Genomic DNA, 21,627 nt, shown 5'->3' with positions numbered 1-21,627 from the left:
GCAATTGAAGTGTTCCTGGCCAGAGTAGTGTTGTAGAGAAGACTGGAAAGACTGCTTCCCTTAGGAGCCTATGTATGTGCCCAGGGATCACCTCTTGGGTCCTTTTGGGATAGGCTGAACCCGCTTGAGTGGTGTGAGGACTATCACAAGACCTGCAGGTGATTACCCCTGATGACTTATCACACACTCTGGGCTCAGAGATGATACATCAGGCTTAAGCAGAGGTACCTGAGGCTCAGGCAGGCCCAGAGCTATCACACATATCGAGCAATCCTGATGCCAATGCCCAAGCAAGGCATACAACAGCATCCTTAAAATACCCTACTTCAAATAGGCCACATATGCAAAATAATCATTCTTTAAAAATAACCATTATCACAAATAGCACTCCTATTTCACTTAAAAAACCCCAGACTATTTGAATGTTTTTCCTTAAAATTATAATTTAAAAATCAATGGCAACAATTACTAATATGTTATAGTGAAAGAATTCTATACAGAAGATTCTATTGTCAAATTTCAATAGTGGAGATCAAGTGCACTGTCTCTAGAGCAAGAAAATACAAAATTCGGATATAGTAATGTTGCCTAAGTTTTACCTCCAGTACTGTAATCTGCTGCTAGATGGGTATTTTTGGACATTTTAAAAAAAAGCATTATAGTAACAAAAATAGGTATAGAGTGGAACTAATACCACATGTGGACAGAAAATTATAAGCAGGTCCCTTTAAAGAGATTTCCATTATCTCAGTAACCTTAGGTAAAGAGATCATTTATCTTGCAAAACTAATCACATGAGTTTTAGTTAATATCAGCGTAAATTTGGCATCATTTTTCTAACTTCCTGGACATGTACATTGTCTGCATAATTCTTTAGAATCTTAACAAACATATGCACTATCGATAAAAGATAAATAAGTTTCCAAATCTTAAAATGTTTCCTTTGCCTGTACTCTCTAACGTAAATAACGCTTACCGTGGTGAGAGACTTCCTCTGGGTGAACCTCCCCTGCCAACAAGGCTGTGAGTATTATCTCCAAGATCTTGATCTGTAATGTAATATTTCACAGCTGATAAAAAGTTACTCTTATTAGATAAGAGTTTTAAAGCTGCTGTATTTTTAAAATATATTAAACCTTAACCACTACCTGCAGTTACTACTAATGTGTAGATAGTTGAAGATTGCTGAACTGTAGCATGTAAGGCGTTGTCCTTACACATTTCTGTGGGTGTACCAGGCCATGGATTATGTTCAGTTCTTTCATTCCTTTCTGTTTTACAGCACAGAAGCATGGTTTGCATTTGCAGTGCCCTCCCCTCAGCCACTTTTAATTTCTACGGTGAAAGTAATGAATCACAGCTGTGGACAGCTAATCTGTATGCTTATCACAGCAAATCCTGATGCTTTCTTTTTTTCAAACACTTTTCATCCCAAGACAACTCATAAAATATATAATGCCTAAAACCTACCATCGTCTAACAATTACATATTGGTTTAAAGATTTACTGAACATTTTACTGAAGTGCTTACTTTATAAATTGCTACTGTTTATAAGCAAGAGCACAGAAAAGACTTTTGCTAAAATGTATTAAAACAAACAAACAAAAACCCTCATTAAATAAATATAAAGAAATGTTTTGCTTGGAAGGACTCAAAAAGGTTATTTTCCCTATGGCCTCTCAGTAAAATAACCCTATCTGCCCCCTTCAAGGCTTCCCTCCCCCTTTTCTGAGTCAAATGACCTCTGACCTCTTAGAGGGCAAAGACATGACTGATCCATTCTTGGTAAACTGCTAAACTCATTCCCTTCCCCCAAACAGGCATGACTACTATGACATGTCAACAAATCCTTAAGGATGGAATGAAACAAAGCAAATCCAGCAGCTCATTAAAACTGGTCTCTTCTGCGATGTTACAAAATGTCAATTGGTAAATATTCACAGGATTATTAAACACTGTAGAAGTTCTCTAACAGGATCTTTCTGCCACACAAAGTTGTGTGCAATGCAATTTCATGAATTATGCAAATAAAGGTTTAAACTATTCAAGACAAAACCCAGTGCTGTTACTTTCTTTGCAAAGAACTAAGAGAACTGACCACATCAATCACACAAAAGTCACTGGAGACATTGTTGCATTCCTGCCTGCTGATGGCTCTGCTTAAACATTTACATTTCAGACAGTAAAAAATGCATAGCTATTTTGCAGTACAACAAAGAATTTACTTCCAACATGAAAGAACCATATACAGTCATTTAGGAGCCAAATTCCCAACCAAGAGTTCACGAATAAAATTAGCGGTCATATTTTAAATAGTTAAAATCAGGAAAGCAGATGCTTTGAACAGTTCTAGCAAGCTTACCTGCTTGACTGTTTTCAGACTGAGCTATAAGTGCTGCCATTGCTGAATTAGGGTTCAGCCTATTACCATACATGTGGGATGGAGGCAAACTGAGGGAAGATCCAGGTAAGGTGTTTGCCTGTAAGACAACAATTAAAACTACAATTTTAAAAAAGTCTGGAAGAAAAATTCTTAATTTATTTTAAGGACACTTCCTCATGAATTAAAATTAATTACTAGTATGTAAAATACTTAAAAGTTAATGAATATTTAAAAAGTAATTAATGATTTTCAATCAAGATTTGGGAATAAGGAAATATAATTGCAATACTTTCTGAATGTACTAAAGTGTAAATTGCTATTTTCTCTGGTATATACATTAAGCAAAAAGCTTCTATAAAAATTAAAAATGTTATTGTATGAATTGTTAGAAATTTTTGATTTGCAACTTTTAAATGATTGGCATACAACAAATAGGATGTGTAGACTTGCTTACAATTCTTAAGTATTCAGCCAATGCCAGGACTTAGTGGCATGGTGACCATGCAGTTATCCTACTAATTATTTAATCTTATTAAACCATTTACAAAATAAGGGCAGGTAGACAACAGATGTCTCACAAATGCTTGAGTTCCTTACATCACAAGACGGCTGTGGAGGTCAAAAGGTCCACCTTCCAGCTCTATAGTTTAACTACACAGAGCCATATTTCCTTTGCTCTACTCTGTCATTAGTAAAACCTGCACACTATTTTGTTACTTCCTATTTTGATAGGCTAGGAAGCCTGGTGTTTTTTTGTTTTGTTTTGTTTTTATTTTAAAGAAAGCAAACAGCCATTACAAGTATGTTTTCTATACAATACGGGGCTCAACGAATCACAGTTTTGCCCTGACCCCATATAAGGAACTGTATTTTTGGCAGCTGGCCAGCTCTACTTACTGAAGAGCTCGTCAAAAGTTTGTATTCATTCATGTTGCTAACCACAATTCTGAAGGTCTTTGCTGGGACTTGTGCCAAACAAGCGAAAATGAACCCTTAAACAGATGAAGCTAAGGAGGCTGGCCAAAAACTTGCATAATCCAATGCAATAAAAATACCTTCCTCCCTTGGCTGTTTATACTTTCTCCCTTTCGAAGAACAGATCTGCCTTAATACTGAATTTTGGAAGCATGCTATCGCACACAAAAACAATGCTGCTGGTGCTAATGGAAGATATTTACATTAGCCTGAAAGAACACACCTTTTTCAGAATAAAAATAGATTTTAGGTCTATGCTCTTGTGTTTACAGAAAAACAGATGCACAACCTGTGAGATTACATAAACAATAATCTTAGCATGAACCTGAATAAGAACATGCAAATAAGCTTTTCAGAAGAAATGAAATGCTTATTTTTTTGAGATGTAAAAAAGAAGGTGAACAGCAGGGAAGCCAAGTTGCAGGACATTTTGACATGTATAACTGCACACAAGAGACACATACTGGTTATTACAAGAAAAATATTACACAGTGTAAACTATGTCTCTGGAAAGGATCATACACTGCCATTAAGGTTTGGCTTTTAGCCAACATATTAAACTTGATGAATGGACTTTTACAAATTCACACAACTGTTTTCAATGATGTTGTATTTACTATATACTGGTGAGAAATCTTGGCCAGTACTTGTATTCAAGTTTTTCTATTGTTGAGTATAATGTTAGAATAAACAAATATAAAATGTAGGAACAAGAAATTCTGTAAGACAATTGTCATTTTAATAGATTTTTATAAGAACATAAATCACAAACGCTCACAGGTTCACCAAGTATGGAGAATCTGGCCCTTATTTCAAGGTTTGTAGAATATTTTCATTAGAATAAATCTGCAAAAGTTAAAAGCTGTTTAAAATACTCTCAAGTCTTTTCACTTACCTGGTTATGTGAATATGTCCCTGAAATGTAGTACATTAATTTCCACTAAGTTCAGTGACACTTACTGATGGAGGCAGGCAGCACTGAACCATTCCAGCTGTTTTCCTCAATAAACACCTATAGCATGACTCCAAATTGACTAGCATTATTTGTTAGTAACTTTTTGTTTTTCCTCTCATGCAAATAATAGGAATTACAAATTTCTGGTAAACACTTTCTCTGAAGAAAACGTTAATAAACAGAAAATTAACCAAAGGCATTATCTGCTCCTATATTTAAAAAAGACAAGACCAACAAGGTAAAACACTGTATATTCCAAATTTAAGTTTAATTGAGGCAGTTGTAAATTACATTAGTGTATTTCTACCCTTTAACAGATGTGAATTATGTTTTATTAGTTTTTAATTTTTGGAAGTTCAAAGTGCTAGCATTTCAGGAGAATGAGATTTTTAAAAAAATCAAGTCCAAAAGGTACACTACTCACTTCTGCTGCAGAGATTGGATTCCCGCCCCCATTATTCTCATTCTATTTAATTCACAGCAAGGTTAATAAAACTAAAGTAAAGTAGTATGTTTAAGATCACAAATAAATGTATAATTGTGGCACAATTTCCATAATCGGCAAAAACAGAACATGTTTAGTAGACTGAAATTAACAAAAAAATTCATAAGCAGAGCTGGATGAAATTCGTTAGAATGATCTACATATCTTGAAAGGAACAGCAAGTCTCTGCTGAGAAGCTATCAAAGCGCAAAACAGCACACATCAAAGAAATTAAATGTTTGCTGTGTGGGTTGACATACCAGATCGAAAAGCTTGGCATGATTTGAACAATATTTAAGAGTCTGAGGTTTTTCACAAGTGGTGGTTCGCTACCTACATTTAAATCTTTGCTTACACTTTAACTAAAAACATTTTAAGACTTCCTGTGACGTAAGCTAGAACTACAGAATTCCTAGTTTCAGAGTAGCAGCCGTGTTAGTCTGTATTTGCAAAAAGAAAAGGAGGACTTGGGGCACCTTTAGAGACAAACAAATTTATCTGAGCATAAGCTTTCGTGAGCTACAGCTCACAAAAGCTTATGCTCAGATAAATTTGTTAGTCTCTAAAGGTGCCCCAAGTCCTCCTTTTCTTTTTGAGAATTCCTAGTGACATCACACATCTTATGCAACTCCTCAGGAAAAACTCACTTTAATAGAACTGCTCAAATAGCTGGCAGTAAAACTTAGAACTATATTCTTTTTATGAGGAAGGAAAATGTCAGGAATATGGATTTGAAAAGTATTACTATGTATATGACTTCATCTGACAGGAAAGTAAAGAAGGTATTAGAGAACTGCATTATTTAAAGGTGAAATAGGAGCTTCACATTTCACTCAGTTGAAACAGGCTATAGCCAGCATTTATTAAAAATGCGCAATCATCCTGTCAATACACATTAAGGTCACAGGATTGAAACAACCTCTAAAATGCATCACTTTTAAAGCTGTAGCATTCTTTATTTCAGCTGATTCTCTTTAACAGCCAACTTGCAACACATGTACTTGTACAAAATTCAAATAAAAAATATTTATATTTAACTAAATCTTTATTTTTAATGCCCAGAAAACAAATCTTACTCAAAATGATTTCAACAGACAGATTTAAGCCTAATTAGAGATATATTGTATTTTGATTTTATTTATGGAAAATTCAATAAAGGAGCAAAGCAACACAAGATGAACATAGATAATACACTATAATTCAAGGAATGGTTGATTATAATAAGAAGAAATGACCATTCTAATTGGCCTCTAATGTATTTCTCCTACAGTAAAAAGGAAAGTCACATATATTTTTAATTAAGTTTGAAAATTATTTGTACACATCAACTAAATTGAGTAAGTTACACAAATACCCTGTGAAATATTTTTAAGGTGTCAGCAACACTGATGTTTCTTTGGAGTAATGTACAAAAGTATTACTTTACATAAAAATGAACAGAATTTACGAACAATAAAGTTTCTAAAATTAACTAAGTATTAGATTGTAGGACTGGACATTAATTTAATTTTTCAGGAAGAAACAGTTTCTTGCCTAAAAAAAGTTACATGGAGCCAATGAAAGAAAATCAAAGGGAATAGGAGGAGCCCAATAGTTAGCTATATAAAATTTCTATCAGAAAGGTCTTGATAAGCTGAGAACCCATGAGTGTGCACATTCCCCTGTTTCTTTCAAGTTTTATGCCATGAAATATTTTCTGATAACAGGCCCCATTTCTGTCTGAGCTCCACACCAGTAAGGTTTTAATACTCAGCGTGTGATGAGAGATGAAACCAAGTGTGAACAACTTTCAGGTCCCATGAGTAGGCTGACTATTGAAGCTGTCAGGTTCAATTGCATCATTCGACATTATTCAATGCCCCAAACTGCTCCCTAATTGTTAGGGGCTTAACATATTCAAAACCATTGTTTAGGCTAATGCTGAAATGCCTACAGTTGAGTTTCCATAAAGAAGGGGGAGGGATTTAATTGTAGTTAAACCATTACTGAACTCTCCTTCATTCATGATAGGACAACAAGAATGGGCTGAACAACCAATTCCAAGACTGCTTCTTAATCACTTTATATCTAATCAATACACTTCTTCCCTTTTGATTAAAAATATAATCATTGCTAATAGTTTCATACCACAATATTTTGGTGATTCTTTAAAGCAAATGGAAGATAATTTCATTGCCTATTGCAGTCTGGAGATATTTGTCATTAAATGAGGGATGGAATTTTTCTTTAAAATAAAAATGATTTATTCTTACTTAAGTTGCCTGTGTGCCTCAAATATAAACAGCAAAATAGTATATTTAAGGCTACAATAGTATGGTATAATTTGTTATTTTTTCACATTTTTAATGTAAGTCTTGTGACAGAAAATACTCAACCATGTCATGATGTCCTGTTTTATATGAATTATAGCAAATCATGCTGACCAGACAATACTAATCATGTTTCAGCAAACTTTCTAAAGGAAAAAAACACTACACAAAACCATGTTGTAGGATTTTTAAAACACACAGTAATTAAAAATAAAGTGCATATAAGTTTTGCCTTTTATTTGGAAGACATTGCAAAATTTCTGGTAGAAAAAGAATATTTCCATTTCAAGTATTGTAATCTAGATTTAACACTGGAAAAGAAAGGAATAATATAGGCAACAGTTTATCAAGTGTTACCCAAAACTGGAATCTTGAAACGTGTAGATGTAGGCTGATGCCAGTTGAAATTTGCTTTTGGGGCTATCTGCTCTTTTCCTTTTTTTAAAAAGGTATGATAAAACAATGTATATGACCATTATCCCTGTTGTTTTACAAATTTCAACAATAAATTCGGCATCAAATTACGATTGGCTCTCTGACAGAGTACGGGGACCAGCTATAATTTCACTAGGCAATGAACTCTCTGCTCCATGTTATTAGTGGCCTTCCCCACTTCCAGTTCTGCTAGCTCCTCACATGCTCCACACCATACCATTTAAAGGGTGGTTAAATTGCTGCTGTAGCAGCATGCACTCCCAGGAAAACCCAGAATAAATTTTGGCTGAGTCAGACAAAATTCCTTATGAGATACTTGCTGCAGTACATCACTTCTGAAACTCCTCACCACAAGTGAGGGACATATTTTAAAGGCACAATCTACAACTAAACTTTCTGTAGAAAAAATGCTCAGTTCTAGTGTTTTTCTGATAGCCAGAAACACAGCTGGGATTTGAAAACCAAAATTAAAAAAAGGTTCAATGCAGTTAAATGCTTCAACATTTATTTCCTAGTGTCACCATATCAACATTCCAGATGCATGCAGTGATGTAGGACATATAATAGAAAGTCTACTAAACTGCTTTTGGACTGAAACTTGTGATTCTGCTGAAAACCTAAGGCCAACACTTTGATTTGTCTTCTTTGAATTTTCACATGGTTTTCAAAATAAACCTTAAAACAATGCATCTTATTGCTTCTTCAGTGCAAGAGCCTACAGCACTACTGGTGACTGAAGGTGGGAACAGCATGAACTTCCTGCAGCAAATCCCACTTTATCCAATCACTTCTATGTCAGCAGAAAGGAACAAATCAAACACCTACTGTAGCTTTGCATCCGATGAAGTGAGCTGTAGCTCACGAAAGCTTATGCTCAAATAAATTGGTTAGTCTCTAAGGTGCTACAAGTACTCCTTTTCTTTTTGTGAATACAGACTAACACGGCTGCTACTCCGAAACCTGTAGCCTTCAGTTATTCCCTCTCTGAAAGAAATATCCTGGCCCTTACTCAGGTGCTTCAAAGCCTGGAAAGTTTTCCATCAATGGCAAAGCTACCATTTTATTAACTGGGCTGACCTATCCGCAGGAAAATTTCAACAAGCAAGCTTTTTCACTATTTAATTATTTGAAGTAAAACAATTTGACTAGATAATTCTATTAGAACATGCTAGACAAATGAAAATAGAAGAAACACAAAAGAAGTCTCATACTAACTTCAGAAGTGAAAAAGACAACTTCTCAACCAAGAAGGACATTTCCATTGATGTGCAAATTAAAATATAGATCATGTTTTAACTTTATGCAAACTATGAATATTCCTTCCATATTATTATTTTAAAAAATTAAACTACTATATTGATTTTTAGAGCAACACAGAAAAGGCAAGTAATTTAAGTAACTGTAACCATGATGAAGACTCTATCTATAAAAAAGATAACCAAATGCTGGTTTTAAGAGAAATCAATTGTTTTGATTAAATTTAGGCATAAATCTTTCAATTAAATGAAAGAAAGCCCCTATCTTTCAAACAAAAGCACTCAAATACTCTCTAAGAGAGGCAAGAATGAATACAACTGAGAAACAGTGGGATTTGAAAGGCAAAATGAAAAATTAATGGCACACCTACATAAACTAATTTATACCTCTGCCCACTGTACAACAAGGGCATATCAAATGATTAAAAACCACAAGGGTAGAAGGTCTGTCTTCTAGTAATGTGAAACATCTATAATCTCCACTGTATTACTGGTTTAACTGATCTCTTCTATGTTAACTAAACTGGATATTCTGTAAATTATTCATTAATTCAACTCTAATTGTTTTACAAATGGACAAATTAACAACAACAATATTTAATGTTGAAATATTACATTAGGGTACAAACTCTTTTAAAGTAGAATTTACACAATTTTTCAAAATTATGAGGGCCTACAGGTATAATATTCTGGGGATTCTCCATCTCCTTCACAACCTAAATGAAGTTGAGATTTAATTCAGAGTAATAATCTGGATTCCCTTTTACCTGAGTTTGTTCCCAATTCCTTCCACTTCACTACCTCATGGTAGTTAACCAGTATCTGCTTTATAGATTTGTGGTAATATCAAACTTAAAAGAAAATCAGTCTTCCTTAAAACCAAGAATCTATATATTGGAATCCCAAATTAATTCTTTATCCTGGCTGGCACCAGACAGCAGGATTTGATTTAGCAATAAAATCACTATCAAAATTATATTTTGCAGTAGTCTTATTTTCTTAAACCAACTTGATCCAAGATACACTAATAATGCTACAAATAATCTGTAATTAAAAAAAGCCTTATTCACAGTTATTCCATAATATTAGTAGTAATGAGTGAGCTGTTTTTTCAATAAACATTGGTATTTTAAATTCCTAAATAAAGCCCAGTACTCTTTGTTGTTATTCAAATGATGAAAGAAACATCCACAATAACCAAGTCCAAAGAATTACTGCTCTCTGAAGGATGCTTTCAAAATAAACTACATTTTAATATGTGGCCTGTAAGCACTTTACATCAGAAATGAACTTTGCAGCTTGAAACAAAGGATTCACTATACAAAATGATGTATAATATTTTGAAAGTCATACCTAAACATTCAATTTCACCTAATATTTTTGTTTTCTTTCACTGAATATAGACTAGAAAATTTCACATTTTTCACATTCAGCACCATCACTATTGTCTCAAGCAGCTAAATTGAAGTAGTGCTACATTCAGTTCAACCAAGAGGTCAATGTGCCTCAGTTGCCTGGAGACTGATGGTTGCTACAGCAGCACCAGATAAGCCAAGCTAAATAAGCTTCAGTTTGAAGGCAGAAAGCATTTACGACTAGACTGAAACACAGATGCAGTTGTCTCAGCATGCAGTAGTGTGCAAAATCATGCAAGTGCCTATCAGTCTAATTCCATGTTCATATAAATATGTGTAGTCCATCTTACTGAAACAAGAAGAAAATATAAACGGTAAAGATTTTAATTAGACTAAATACTGGATTACTTGCAACTATGATTCCTTTGTTCTTCTAGTTGAGTCACATGTTACAAGGAATTTTCCCTCTGGCTGTAAATTCCTCTTCCACCCTACTCTTCCCCACACCCATACCCAAAATCCTCAATCATAACGAATGAGAAGAAAAAGTCTTTTACCTAATTTTGCCTGGAAGTAATCAACAATTAATCAAAACAGGTTTGAAATAATGAACAAATAAATTCATACTGAAAATCGTATTAACATGACAGTTTCTTAATAACACTGACTCATGTCAAATCTCCTGAAGTTTAAATATAATTCGATCAGATAAAAATGTATTTTGTTGAGTTTGGGAGGGAAGTCACTATCTTGCACTTTCATTTCCTCATAATGCAGAAATCCCTCCTCTCTTATTGTAAAGGGATGATGTGAAATGCCTTCTAAATCAGTCAACATTACCTCCACTATAGAATGATACAAGGCATTCCCCCTTTACCATAAATGCTCTCATACCCTGAAGGCCTAGGAACTGAGGACAGAGTTCAGGACCTGACATCTGATTCCCACATATGGTAGTGTTTTGAGCTGCCACTAGACATTCAGATCAGCCTGAATATTAACAATTTAATTTCCCAGATAAAGACTATGTCAAACTGGAGTTAAGGTTGAATACATAGCAGTAATTTAAGGGTAAAAATGTGACAGAGATTTTATAATTACACCAAAAACAAACACTAAAAACACAGGAAATAAAGAGGAAAGGTTAAATTTAGAAGAAATCCAAACAAGTTCAGACATGGACATGCACAGTTAAGGCACCCAAACCTTAACTCTGTCCTGCTACAACGCTATACAAGAACCATACAATTATGATTACATTACAGCATAATAGCATCCATACTCCCAGATTAGATTAAAAGGATTTTTTTTAAAAAAAATATTTTGCTCATGGTATTTCTGCAGGGTCGAGTTAAGGCTGTTTGGGTATTTTAACTGTACTTTGTATTTCTACATGTTGACCTAAATGATGGCTCTTCCTGTAGAGTAATAGCATTTGCTGACACCACCATAATTGGAAATATTGTTAGGAAAATAGAAAAGCGAGAATTGCCATATTGGATTAATCAATCTAGTCCAGTATCCTGTTTCTGACAATGGTCAGCACCATATGTTCCAGAGGAAGGTCCAAGGAACCTCCTCATTTCTAATAGTTAGAGTTTGGCTTCAACCCTGATATATAATGTGTAATCTGACCTGTAAAATTTGTTAGCATTAATTATGACAACACTGGATATTATTATCCATACCCATTTTTGAATCATGCTAAATTCCTGATGTCAACAATTTCCTCTGGAAATGAGTTCCAAGGTCTAATTATATGTTGTGTGAAAAAGTATTTTTTAAACAGTTTTGGGTTCGCTTTCTTAATTGAATGGATTTTCCTTTATTCTTGTGTTATGAGACAGGAAGAACAGAGGGATTTCTGTCTCTTAGCTAGTTTTGATCAATGTCAATACTTTGCTTCTTACCCCATGACTAGGAGCCTCTTATGAGGTACCTTGTCAAAGCTATTTTGAAAGTCTAAATTACGTTAACTGGTTTTCCTTTATTCACTACTCTGATACATTCAAAGCATTCTAACAGATTAGTGAAACATGATTTCCCTTTGCAGGAACTGTGCTGGTTAGACCTATCATATCACGATTTCCAGATGTATTATTACTCTATTTTTAATTATTATTCATACTGAAAGTAATATAAATCATCCTGAGAAAGACCTACACAGATGAAGGAAGTAGTCAGTTTAGTTTTAACATTAGCAAATCTTAATGTTTTATTTTGGATCTAAAAATTAAAGGCAACAGACATTATAATTTAAGTAAAAAACCCATAAAATGTATTGAGAACGAAAGGACCTTGCTCTAAACAAAAAGAAAAATTTGATATGGCTTGAGGTCATGATGTTCCTCACCTCGAGTACATCTCCCACTTCTCTGTAGTTTAAATCTAGAACTTATTAACTCTAATAGTTTTCAATAAGAAAACTACTAAATTGATCCAAAACATGGGAGCTATGAGTTTAGGTTGCAGAATGGATATAGAAACTCTCCCTGGTCTCCAGGGCTTTGGATCAAATAAGGACATATCAGGATGTTAGTAAAAATGATCAAACCCAGGTTGAGGGACATTTCACCTGTGCTTTTGGGCATTTATAGATGTAGAAATGAACCAGAGTATTCAAGCTCACTCAGGGAGGTCTTCATTGATTGAGATGGCCACTATCTTTATGCTGTAGCTCTAAAATATCAAACAGGTTTGTAACCATGGAAATGACCAACGAGGAAGAGTTTCCACATATGTTCCACAGGAGTAGGATGCTACAAGGACAGACTTACTTGGAAGGAAATCTTTGTGAGAGCTACTGTACATTTGAGAAAAGCAAATTACAAAGGGTTGGGGAGATAAGATTCCTATTTGTCTGATTAGCTTCTCCCAACAGAAGAAAAAAGTCCAAGAGAATCGTGGCTTCCAAAGGCAGTTTCCATGTATGAGAAATGAGACTAATCATTCGTGTAGTATGTGCCTATTTCAGGCTCTGGATTTGGAGATGAACTATTAGGATGATATTTTAGACCTTGGTTACTGTGCCACAGAAGTTCTCTATTATAGTGGATGATCCAAAGAGTGTCTAATCCTCATCTTCAGCTATCGTTTGTGGTTGTGAATGATGTCTTGGGTTCAAAATGGGGAACCCATTTAAATCATCATATAATTATAATACAAGATTTCTGGAAACCTCCAAAGACCTTACTTATCCATCCATCAGACCCCCACCTCACTCAATGTGCAGAATGGACCTGCTCTGGGGATTATTCAGAGTTGTGGTATGAACAAGACTGTTGTCTCATTTCAACCCTGCCTCTGCACTAGAGTTCCTATGTGATGCTAGGCAAATCATTTAAACCAAGCTTTTCACAGGTGACCACTAAGTGCATGTTCCTCATTTTCTGGGTGCCCAATTTGAGGTACCTAGAACTCCAGCTCAAGTCAATGAGACCTGTGCTCTGAACAAATAAAGTGCTATACAATGCTATGTTCTCTGAAAAATCAGGCCATAGGCATTTCAAACTGGACACCCAAAATTAGTGGATACTTTTGACATTAACGTCTTTGTGCCTTATTTCCCCATCTATAAAATGGGAATAATGCCACTATCATTCCTCTCAGGGTTGTGGTGAAGATAAATTTATTAATTTATGTGAAGAACTCATATGTTCAGATGAGCACCACAGAAACCCCCCCAAGGAAATTAATTTTGTACTCTGAGCAGGAAATAAATGATGCAATAAATAATGCATGGGGCCACACATTGAATGATGAAAATAAGATTAAATATTGCATAGCTGCTCATTCAGTAAGCACTGTCCATCCTGTACATTAAATGAGACAAGGGCCCTGTGGAAAAAATAGTCTGTGATTATGTAAAGACTGTATCATAATATATATGCAGAAAGGGGCCAAATTAAGGTTGTCTGAGCAACCTTAATTTTGGCATTTTCTAACTTCTGAATGCTTGGCTTTGCAACCTTAATGCTCCTTCAGTGCATTTTGCCCTCTGTAATATTATACCAAATGACAACGAAGAACTCACTCTTCACCACTGTGTCAAAAATCTGTACACCGCTTTGGTAATGGAGTATCATGCATTCAGCGACTCCTTCGCCCCTTCATCTGCCTGGCAAGGGCACTATATTAATGGGAACTCCGAGCTGAAGACAACACTCATGATGAGAGGTGTCTCAAGCATTTCGTGATTACTTCCAGATTTGGGATGGAAGGGGGATCTCAAACACAGACCTCTTTCCCAAATGAGAAAACACACAATGCCTTCAGTACTGTTCTGGAGGAGGCAGACATGCTGGCACTTTCACAGATACCTTACAATAGAACCTCAGAATTACGAACACCAGAGTTACTAACTGACCAGTCAGCCACACCCCTCATTTGGAACTGGAAGTAGGCAAACAGACAGCAGCAGAGACCAAACTAAACAAAAAACAAATACAGTACAGTACTGTGTTAAACATAAACTACTAAACAAATAAAGGGAAAGCAGCATTTTTCTTCTGCATAATAAAATTTCAAAGATGTATTAAGTCAATGTTCAGTTGTTAACTTTTGGATGAACCACCATAATGTTTTGTTCAGAGTTACAAACATTCCTGAGATCTTCATAACTCTGCGGTTCTAGTGTACTTCTGGATTGACAAAAATAGTCCTTGTATGTCTTCGGCTCCCACTGCTTTATTACCAAGGTTCTTCAGGAAGATCAAATAGGACCAAGCCTGTGATTAAACTAATAGTTTCAACTTGGACTTGACAGTTTTGATTCTGAAGGTCTTATACCATATAAGCTTTTTTGTATAAAAATATTCTGTCTTACAAATAGATTCATAGATATTTAGGTCAGAAGGGACCATTATGATCATCTAGTCTGACCTCCTGCACAACGCAGGCCACAGAATTTCACCTACCACTCCTGCAAAAAACCTCTCACCTATGTCTGAGCTATTGAAGTCCTCAAATCGTGGTTTAAAGACTTCAAGGAGCAGAGAATCCTCCAGCAAGTGACCCGTGCCCCATGCTACAGAGGAAAGTGAAAAACCTCCAGGGCCTCTTCCAATCTGCCCTGGAGGAAAATTCCTTCCCGACCCCAAATATGGCGATCAGCTAAACCCTGAGCATATGGACAAGATTCACCAGCCAGATACTACAGAAAATTCTTTCCTGGGTAACTCAGATCCCACCCCATCTAATATCCCATCACAGGCCATTGGGCCTATTTACCATGAATATTTAATTACCAAAACCATGTTAACCCATCATACCATCTCCTCCATAAACTTATCGAGTTTAATCTTAAAGCCAGATAGATCTTTTGCCCCCCATGCTTCCCTTGGAAGGCTATTCCAAAACTTCACTCTTCTGACAGTTAGAAACCTTCGTCTAATTTCAAGTCTAAACTTTCTGGTGGCCAGTTTCTATCCATATGTTCTTGTGTCCACATTGGTACTGAGCTTAAATAATTCCTCTCCCTCTCCGGTATTTACCCCTCTGATATATTTATAGAGAGCAATCATATCTCCCCTCAACCTTCTTTTAGTGAGGCTAAACAAGCCAAGCTCCTTGAGTCTCCTTTCATAAGACAAGTTTTCCATTCCTCGGATCATCCTAGTAGCCCTTCTCTGTACCTGTTCCAGTTTGAATTCATCCTTCTTAAACATGGGAGACCAGAACTGCACACAGTATTCCAGGTGAGGTCTCACCAGTGCCTTGTAGAACGGTACTAAAACCTCCTTATCCCTACTGAAAATACCTCTCCTGATGCACCCCAAGACCGAATTAGCTTTTTTCATGGCCATATCACATGCTTGTATTAAAAAGACATGTAAAGCTGCTACTTAGCGTTCAGATATTTAAAGTGGAGGTCCAATTTGAAAGAGCAATCCTGCACTCTTACTTAACTAGATCTCCTCAGACCCATCTTCTTTGAGGATTGTATCTGCCAGTTAATCTCCTAATACTGCCAAATACTCAAAGAAAGGTTACTCAAATAAAAATATATAACAACTCTTAGTAATTATGTTTGGACACTTCCTCTACTAAAAAATTACAGTGCAGTGCTGCAGGTACAGAACGGCTGTTATTTCCTTCTAAGAGTTGGTTACATTTCAGCAATGACTGATTAAGCCTATATAGAATTTTAAGGATAAAGGCATTCTAAACATTATTGAATCATGGCTTTTGTTTTCCATAATTAAGGTAGAGTTCAGTTTTGCATTTAAAACAGGGATTCAACCATTTTGTTATACACAAACAATACAGCATAGCTCCCCAAAATTATAGCACTTACTCTGAGTAAAGAATTAATCTTCTGATAGTTTAAGTAAATTTGTTAGTTTATGAGTTAAAATTAATTAGAAAATGGTTGACTTAAGAAATTTAGTATCCTGTGTCAGACTTTTTTTTGTCCCAAGTGACCTTGCTAAAGAAATAGGACAGACTCCTCAAACTTCCCATAGAGTTAACACTCACTGAAATCTGATGCATGGCTACACTTTAAATTATTTTTTTTTATTTTAGGATTAATAGGTTTTTTCCCTTTAATCATTTTTACTATTATTTTTCATAACTGAAAATATTCTTCTTCAGCAAGACCGATGAGTAATGTGCTACAGACCAATCTATGAAGAACTGCCCTCATTCAAAATGGCTGACATCTACTGTTCTCAGTTGGAATGAAACTGCCAGTTTCCCTTAAATCAAAGACACAAACTTTCAAAATGTTCATGCCTTTTCATTATTCCCAATGTAAGTAAATTCAAACTGCCCTCAGGCAAGATGGTGGCCCTTGACAGTAAAGGTGTTAAAAGTACCTGTGATCCCAGTCAAGACAAACCTTACAAGAGAGGTCAGTCCCCCTTACTAGGCTGTTACCTCTGAAGCTCAGTGATGAAAATCCCAGCTAAAGTGTTCATCCATTGTTGCCAGATGCAAAACTAGATACAGAGAAGTGGGGGCAGCCTCTCTTCCTCAACAATTTTTTTTCTAAATGAACTGCTGGGAGAGACGGAACCATCCTTTCTCTCCCCAGCTTTCTGTGCCCTCTCACTAAGCCTGTGCCTGGGAATGAGAGAGAGAGGTGGAAGTGAAACCCTCTGAGCCTCCCTTTCCATAAGCATGAGAAGCTGTGGACAAGGTGCAGGGAGGGGAAATGGGGAAGGAGGGTCTTCCTTAAAGGGGCTGGAGTTGCAGTTAGTAGCTGTCTCTCTTCCACTTCTTTCCTTCTACTAGTTGCTCAGTTCAGGGCAGCACAGTAGGGAGGTGGTAGAAGAGAAGGGAACTAGGAAAAAAGCAAACAGAGCAGCTTGGAAGGAAGGAGCAGGGCTCATGTCTCTCCAGCCCTGCCCCTGACCCATGCAGTGTGTTCTTCCCTCCAAGCTGGCCCCTCTCCACTACAGTATCCAGGCCTCCCCACAGCAAGCAAGGAACACATCTCCCTGAAGTCATCAGTCCCTTCTATACAAATGTTTCTATTGTCTTACCTCCCTCCCTCCTATAACCTGACTCACGTGCAGTGCCTGGAGAAAAGGACAACTATGTTGACAATGGTGACATAATGTTCCTGGTCATGTTTCAGAATGGCTGGAAGGTGGAGTTTCCAGTAGAGCCAGAGAGAGAAATTATGGGCAGGGTTTCTGTTCCAAAATAATTTTATGTTTGAGAGAAAGATCCTCTGACCACTGTTCAACAGATGTTGTCCATCTCCGGGAAACACTGAGGTATCAGAACTTATAATATTTCTATGCCGTAAAGTACGCATTTTCTGGTCAGCCATGAACACTCCAATTTCCTGATTAATGTTCTTCCAGTACTTATTAATAGCTTTCATTTAGTGTTGGGATGCACTGGCAGAGCTGTAGGGCGAAGGGAGTTGCAGTGCACTGGCAGAGCTGCAGAGTGTAGTGGCATTGGCTGACTGGCAGAGGTAGAGGTGAATGGGTCTTGGGGTGCACAACCAGAGCTGGGCATGCCATGCCTCCTTCACCCGAGTTCCCAACCTCTCTCTCCTCTCCTACAATCCATCACCATTTATCTCCCACCCCTTGCAGCAGCTCCAAATCCCTCTTCCCCTATTCCACCACTCCTCCGCCCACAAATATTCCTCCCCTTCCAGGAACCATTCACATTTATTCCTCCTCCCAATACTTTGATTACATTCCCCCAAAAATAAAACTGTTTCCGGGGTCTCACAAATTGTAGTATCCTCCAGTCATTCAGTTCAAAACTCATTTTGTCTTAGGTGCGGGCTTGTGATTAACTTATCCTTACATATGTTAATTGAAGGGTGAGTTCATAGACACCAAGAGTTCTGTAATTCAGCCAGTCATTAGTTTTTCTCACTTTAACAGTACAAGGCAGCAGAAGAAAACAGTTTTTTGGGAGGGACCTGTAACTCAAGAACCCCTTGGTCAAAGGACCCCACATTTGGGCCACTAAAGCTACCCTGCATTGCCATGAGGCACATCAAATTTCAAAGAAATCCGACTTTGTAAGTTGAATTAAGGGGACTTAGGACGCTCCAGCTTTAAACAGATGTCATGATTAAGGCTACGATTATGTCATGGATGTCACGGAACCCGTGACTTTCATAGACCTCCATGACATTTTCTGCTTCAGCCCCAGGCAGCTCTCAGCTGCTGGTGGCAGCAGGGTCCCCACAGCTCCCAGCTGCCATAACAGCGGAGGGGCCCCAGACCTCTCTGGCCAGGCAGGTAGGCCCCTATAGCTCCCAGCCGCCATGGGAAGCCCGCCGGCTAGGGGAAACTTGCAGCTCCCAGCAGCCATGGGTACCCACCGCAGCTCCCAGCCACTGCGGCAGCAGGGGGACCCTGGACTTCACTGCTGCCGTGGGACCCCCTGCAGCTGCCTGGGTGGGGGGGTCTCCAGAGTTCCCAGCCTCCACAGGTGGTGAGGTGACCCCCGACCTCTCAGCCATGGTGGGAGGGGGAGGACTCCAGCAGGCAACAGGGGATCCCAGAGCTACCAGCTGCTGCAGATGCTGAACTCTCCTTCCTTCCCATTTTGTAAGGGACATTTTTAATATAAGTCCCAGACAAGTCACAGTCTTCTGTGAATTTCTGGTTACTGCCTGTGATCTGTCCATGAATTTTAATAAAAAATATCTGCGACAAAATCTTAGCCTTAGTCATGACGCACCCTAACAATACTGGCAATCTCGTGCCATTATAATGAAATTATGATCCACTTATATATATAAAATCCGCTCCCTGGGTCTAACTATTATAACTTCTTGACCAATGGAGCACAAACAATCCCGCTCAATACCAAAAAAATACTTAAGATGCTAGAGCATCAGTATACAATCTCTGATAAGAACAAATAAAAAAGGCAACATGCTAGACTTCTACAGTTCCCTGTAAAAAACTAACAACCTCATTATAGTAAATTGTGAAAATCTAAGGTCGATTCTGCAAATACAGAATCAATTATCACAAACTAGAGGCGCAAACCAACAGATATAAAGCACAGTCTAAACTCAGAGGAGCAACTGTGTAGCCAGTATGACAAAGAAGAGATTGTGACAGAGACTATTTGTATTTCACTGTCCAAATGCAAAGAAATGCAAGAAAGCTTATTTCCTCAAATTAACAGGAATCAAAAAACTTCTCAACAAAAAGTGAGAAGGAAAATGTGCCTGATTTTGGGATAAAGAAAAGACAGCAGCATGGTACATATTACGTAGTAACTTGCCACTGGATGGAGAATGGACAGCAATGACAAACACACATACAACAGATCAACCCTCAAAACACACAGTTTATACCGATCTTAAGTGGGTCGTATCCATCTCTGACAGATACTCAAGGGGTCTGCCTTTTTCTTATATTTTGGTAACAGCTGAATAGCTTGTCATGCCAATAAAGTCTCATTGAATGTAAAGGTATTGTAAAAAGGAGCAGAGGCCAATCCGAGGAAAGCAATTGCGAGGTGTGAGTTGGTATACCAACCCTACACTAGACCAGGAGGGGTTAATGAGGCCTGTGGGTGTAATCAGCTTTGTCTTCCAACACTTGCAGTAACTGTCAATCCTGGAGAGAGGAGGTAAAAGAGGAAAAGCCAAGCTCAATGGGGGTTGACTGGGAGAGTGCGTAGATCTCGAGCTTGCTCTGTGAAGGCAGGCCTGACAGGTGTTCGAGATTGCCATGAAGCTGCTTGGGCAGGGAAGGATGATCAGCTGGAGCTAAAACCTAAGTGTCAAAACCTCCTTGGGGCAGGTAGGCCTGGTGCAGAACCTTTTTGTTTCTTTTGTTCCTCAACTAGTTTGGATCTCCTTTGTTTTGGATCCTACAAGAGTCAGCTGGGGAAGAGATATGAGAAATGCCTACCTACAGGCCACTCTAGGAAGCAGCCCAAGGACACAGCATAGAGTCTGAACAAACTCTGCTTCATAAACTCTGCTTCATTCAAGGTCCCTGGGCTGGAACCTAGAGTACAGGTCAGGCCTGGGTTCCCCTAGCAGCTTGTGTAGGATGGGAGCATGAAGACCACAGAGCCAAGGGCTGGCAGGCCTAAAAGCCTGAAGTTGATCCAAACCTCTGGTGTGAAGCTACCAGACTAGTGGAACATTGTGCTTGGGTTTTCCCGGAAGGGGCAAGACTAAAAGTGACCCGGCCAGAGGGCTGAGTTACAAGAAGTGGCAGACCACTGCAGAGCTGGCAGGGCAGTCAGAAAGAGATACAAAGGAGAGCGTGCTACACCATGCACAGCCACTGGAGGCATGGTGGCCGGTGAGTCATATTGTCTACCGACGGCAGCAGAAAACAGAAAAAAGGATGTGTCAAGAGTTGTTCCAAGTGATGAATTTTCAAATACACAACAAGTATGGGAAGCTTTAGACACTTTCTGGTGAATTGTAAGTTATCTTCTCAATCTTTTTCTCTCACTCTTTTAAAAAAAATAACTAAAGCATTCACCAGAATGCACATACAACTATTGACAGGTAAATGAATGGTGAAGCAGCTGATCAATAATTTTTATCCTTAATATTTAGGCCCTACCAATTTCACGGCCATGAAAAATGTGTCACGGACTGTGAAATCAACCCTCTCCCATGAAATCTGATCTCCCCTGCTGCTGTGAGCCTGGGGCTCCTAGCTGCTTGTCTGGCTGCATTGGGGAAGGACAGGAGTTTTCCTTCCCCTGCACAGCCACTCTTGGTAGGAAGATCAGATCCACATCCAGAGGCAGCGCAGGAGCTGGGCTCCGGGCTTCTGGTCCCCTCCCACTGCAGCTCCAGATGCCGAGTTTGGGGCTTTCGGGGCTTCCTCCCACAGCGGCTTCTGATGGGCAGAGGACTTTCTCTCCCAGCAGCATCGGCCTAGGCTCTGGCCCCCTCCCCTCCTGCTGCAGCTCCAGGCACCAAGCCCAGGGTTCCCTCCACTGGGGGCTTCCGCTTCTGGAGGCTGCATCTGGGACAGCCCGGGCTTAGGCTTCTGCTCCCTGCTGCT

General features: G+C 38.1%; 1 protein-coding gene across 8 annotated transcripts in view; it reads right to left on the bottom strand.

The window, feature by feature from the left end:
* Window positions 1-21,627, bottom strand: part of MLLT10 (MLLT10 histone lysine methyltransferase DOT1L cofactor) — a 221,131-nt gene that overhangs the window by 21,414 nt on the left and 178,090 nt on the right. For all 8 annotated transcript variants that reach the window (XM_077808198.1, XM_077808197.1, XM_077808199.1 and 5 more), the window contains 2 exons: window positions 2,364-2,481; window positions 977-1,049 (listed from right to left, as the gene is read on the bottom strand). In XM_077808198.1, the coding sequence (XP_077664324.1) occupies window positions 977-1,049; window positions 2,364-2,481 (191 nt within the window). The remainder of the gene's footprint in view (window positions 1-976; window positions 1,050-2,363; window positions 2,482-21,627) is intronic.

The sequence above is a fragment of the Eretmochelys imbricata genome, chromosome 2 (genome assembly GCF_965152235.1).
Source record: "Eretmochelys imbricata isolate rEreImb1 chromosome 2, rEreImb1.hap1, whole genome shotgun sequence".
NCBI classification, from domain to species: Eukaryota; Metazoa; Chordata; order Testudines; family Cheloniidae; genus Eretmochelys; species Eretmochelys imbricata.
This window is presented reverse-complemented; position numbering and strand designations above follow the sequence as displayed.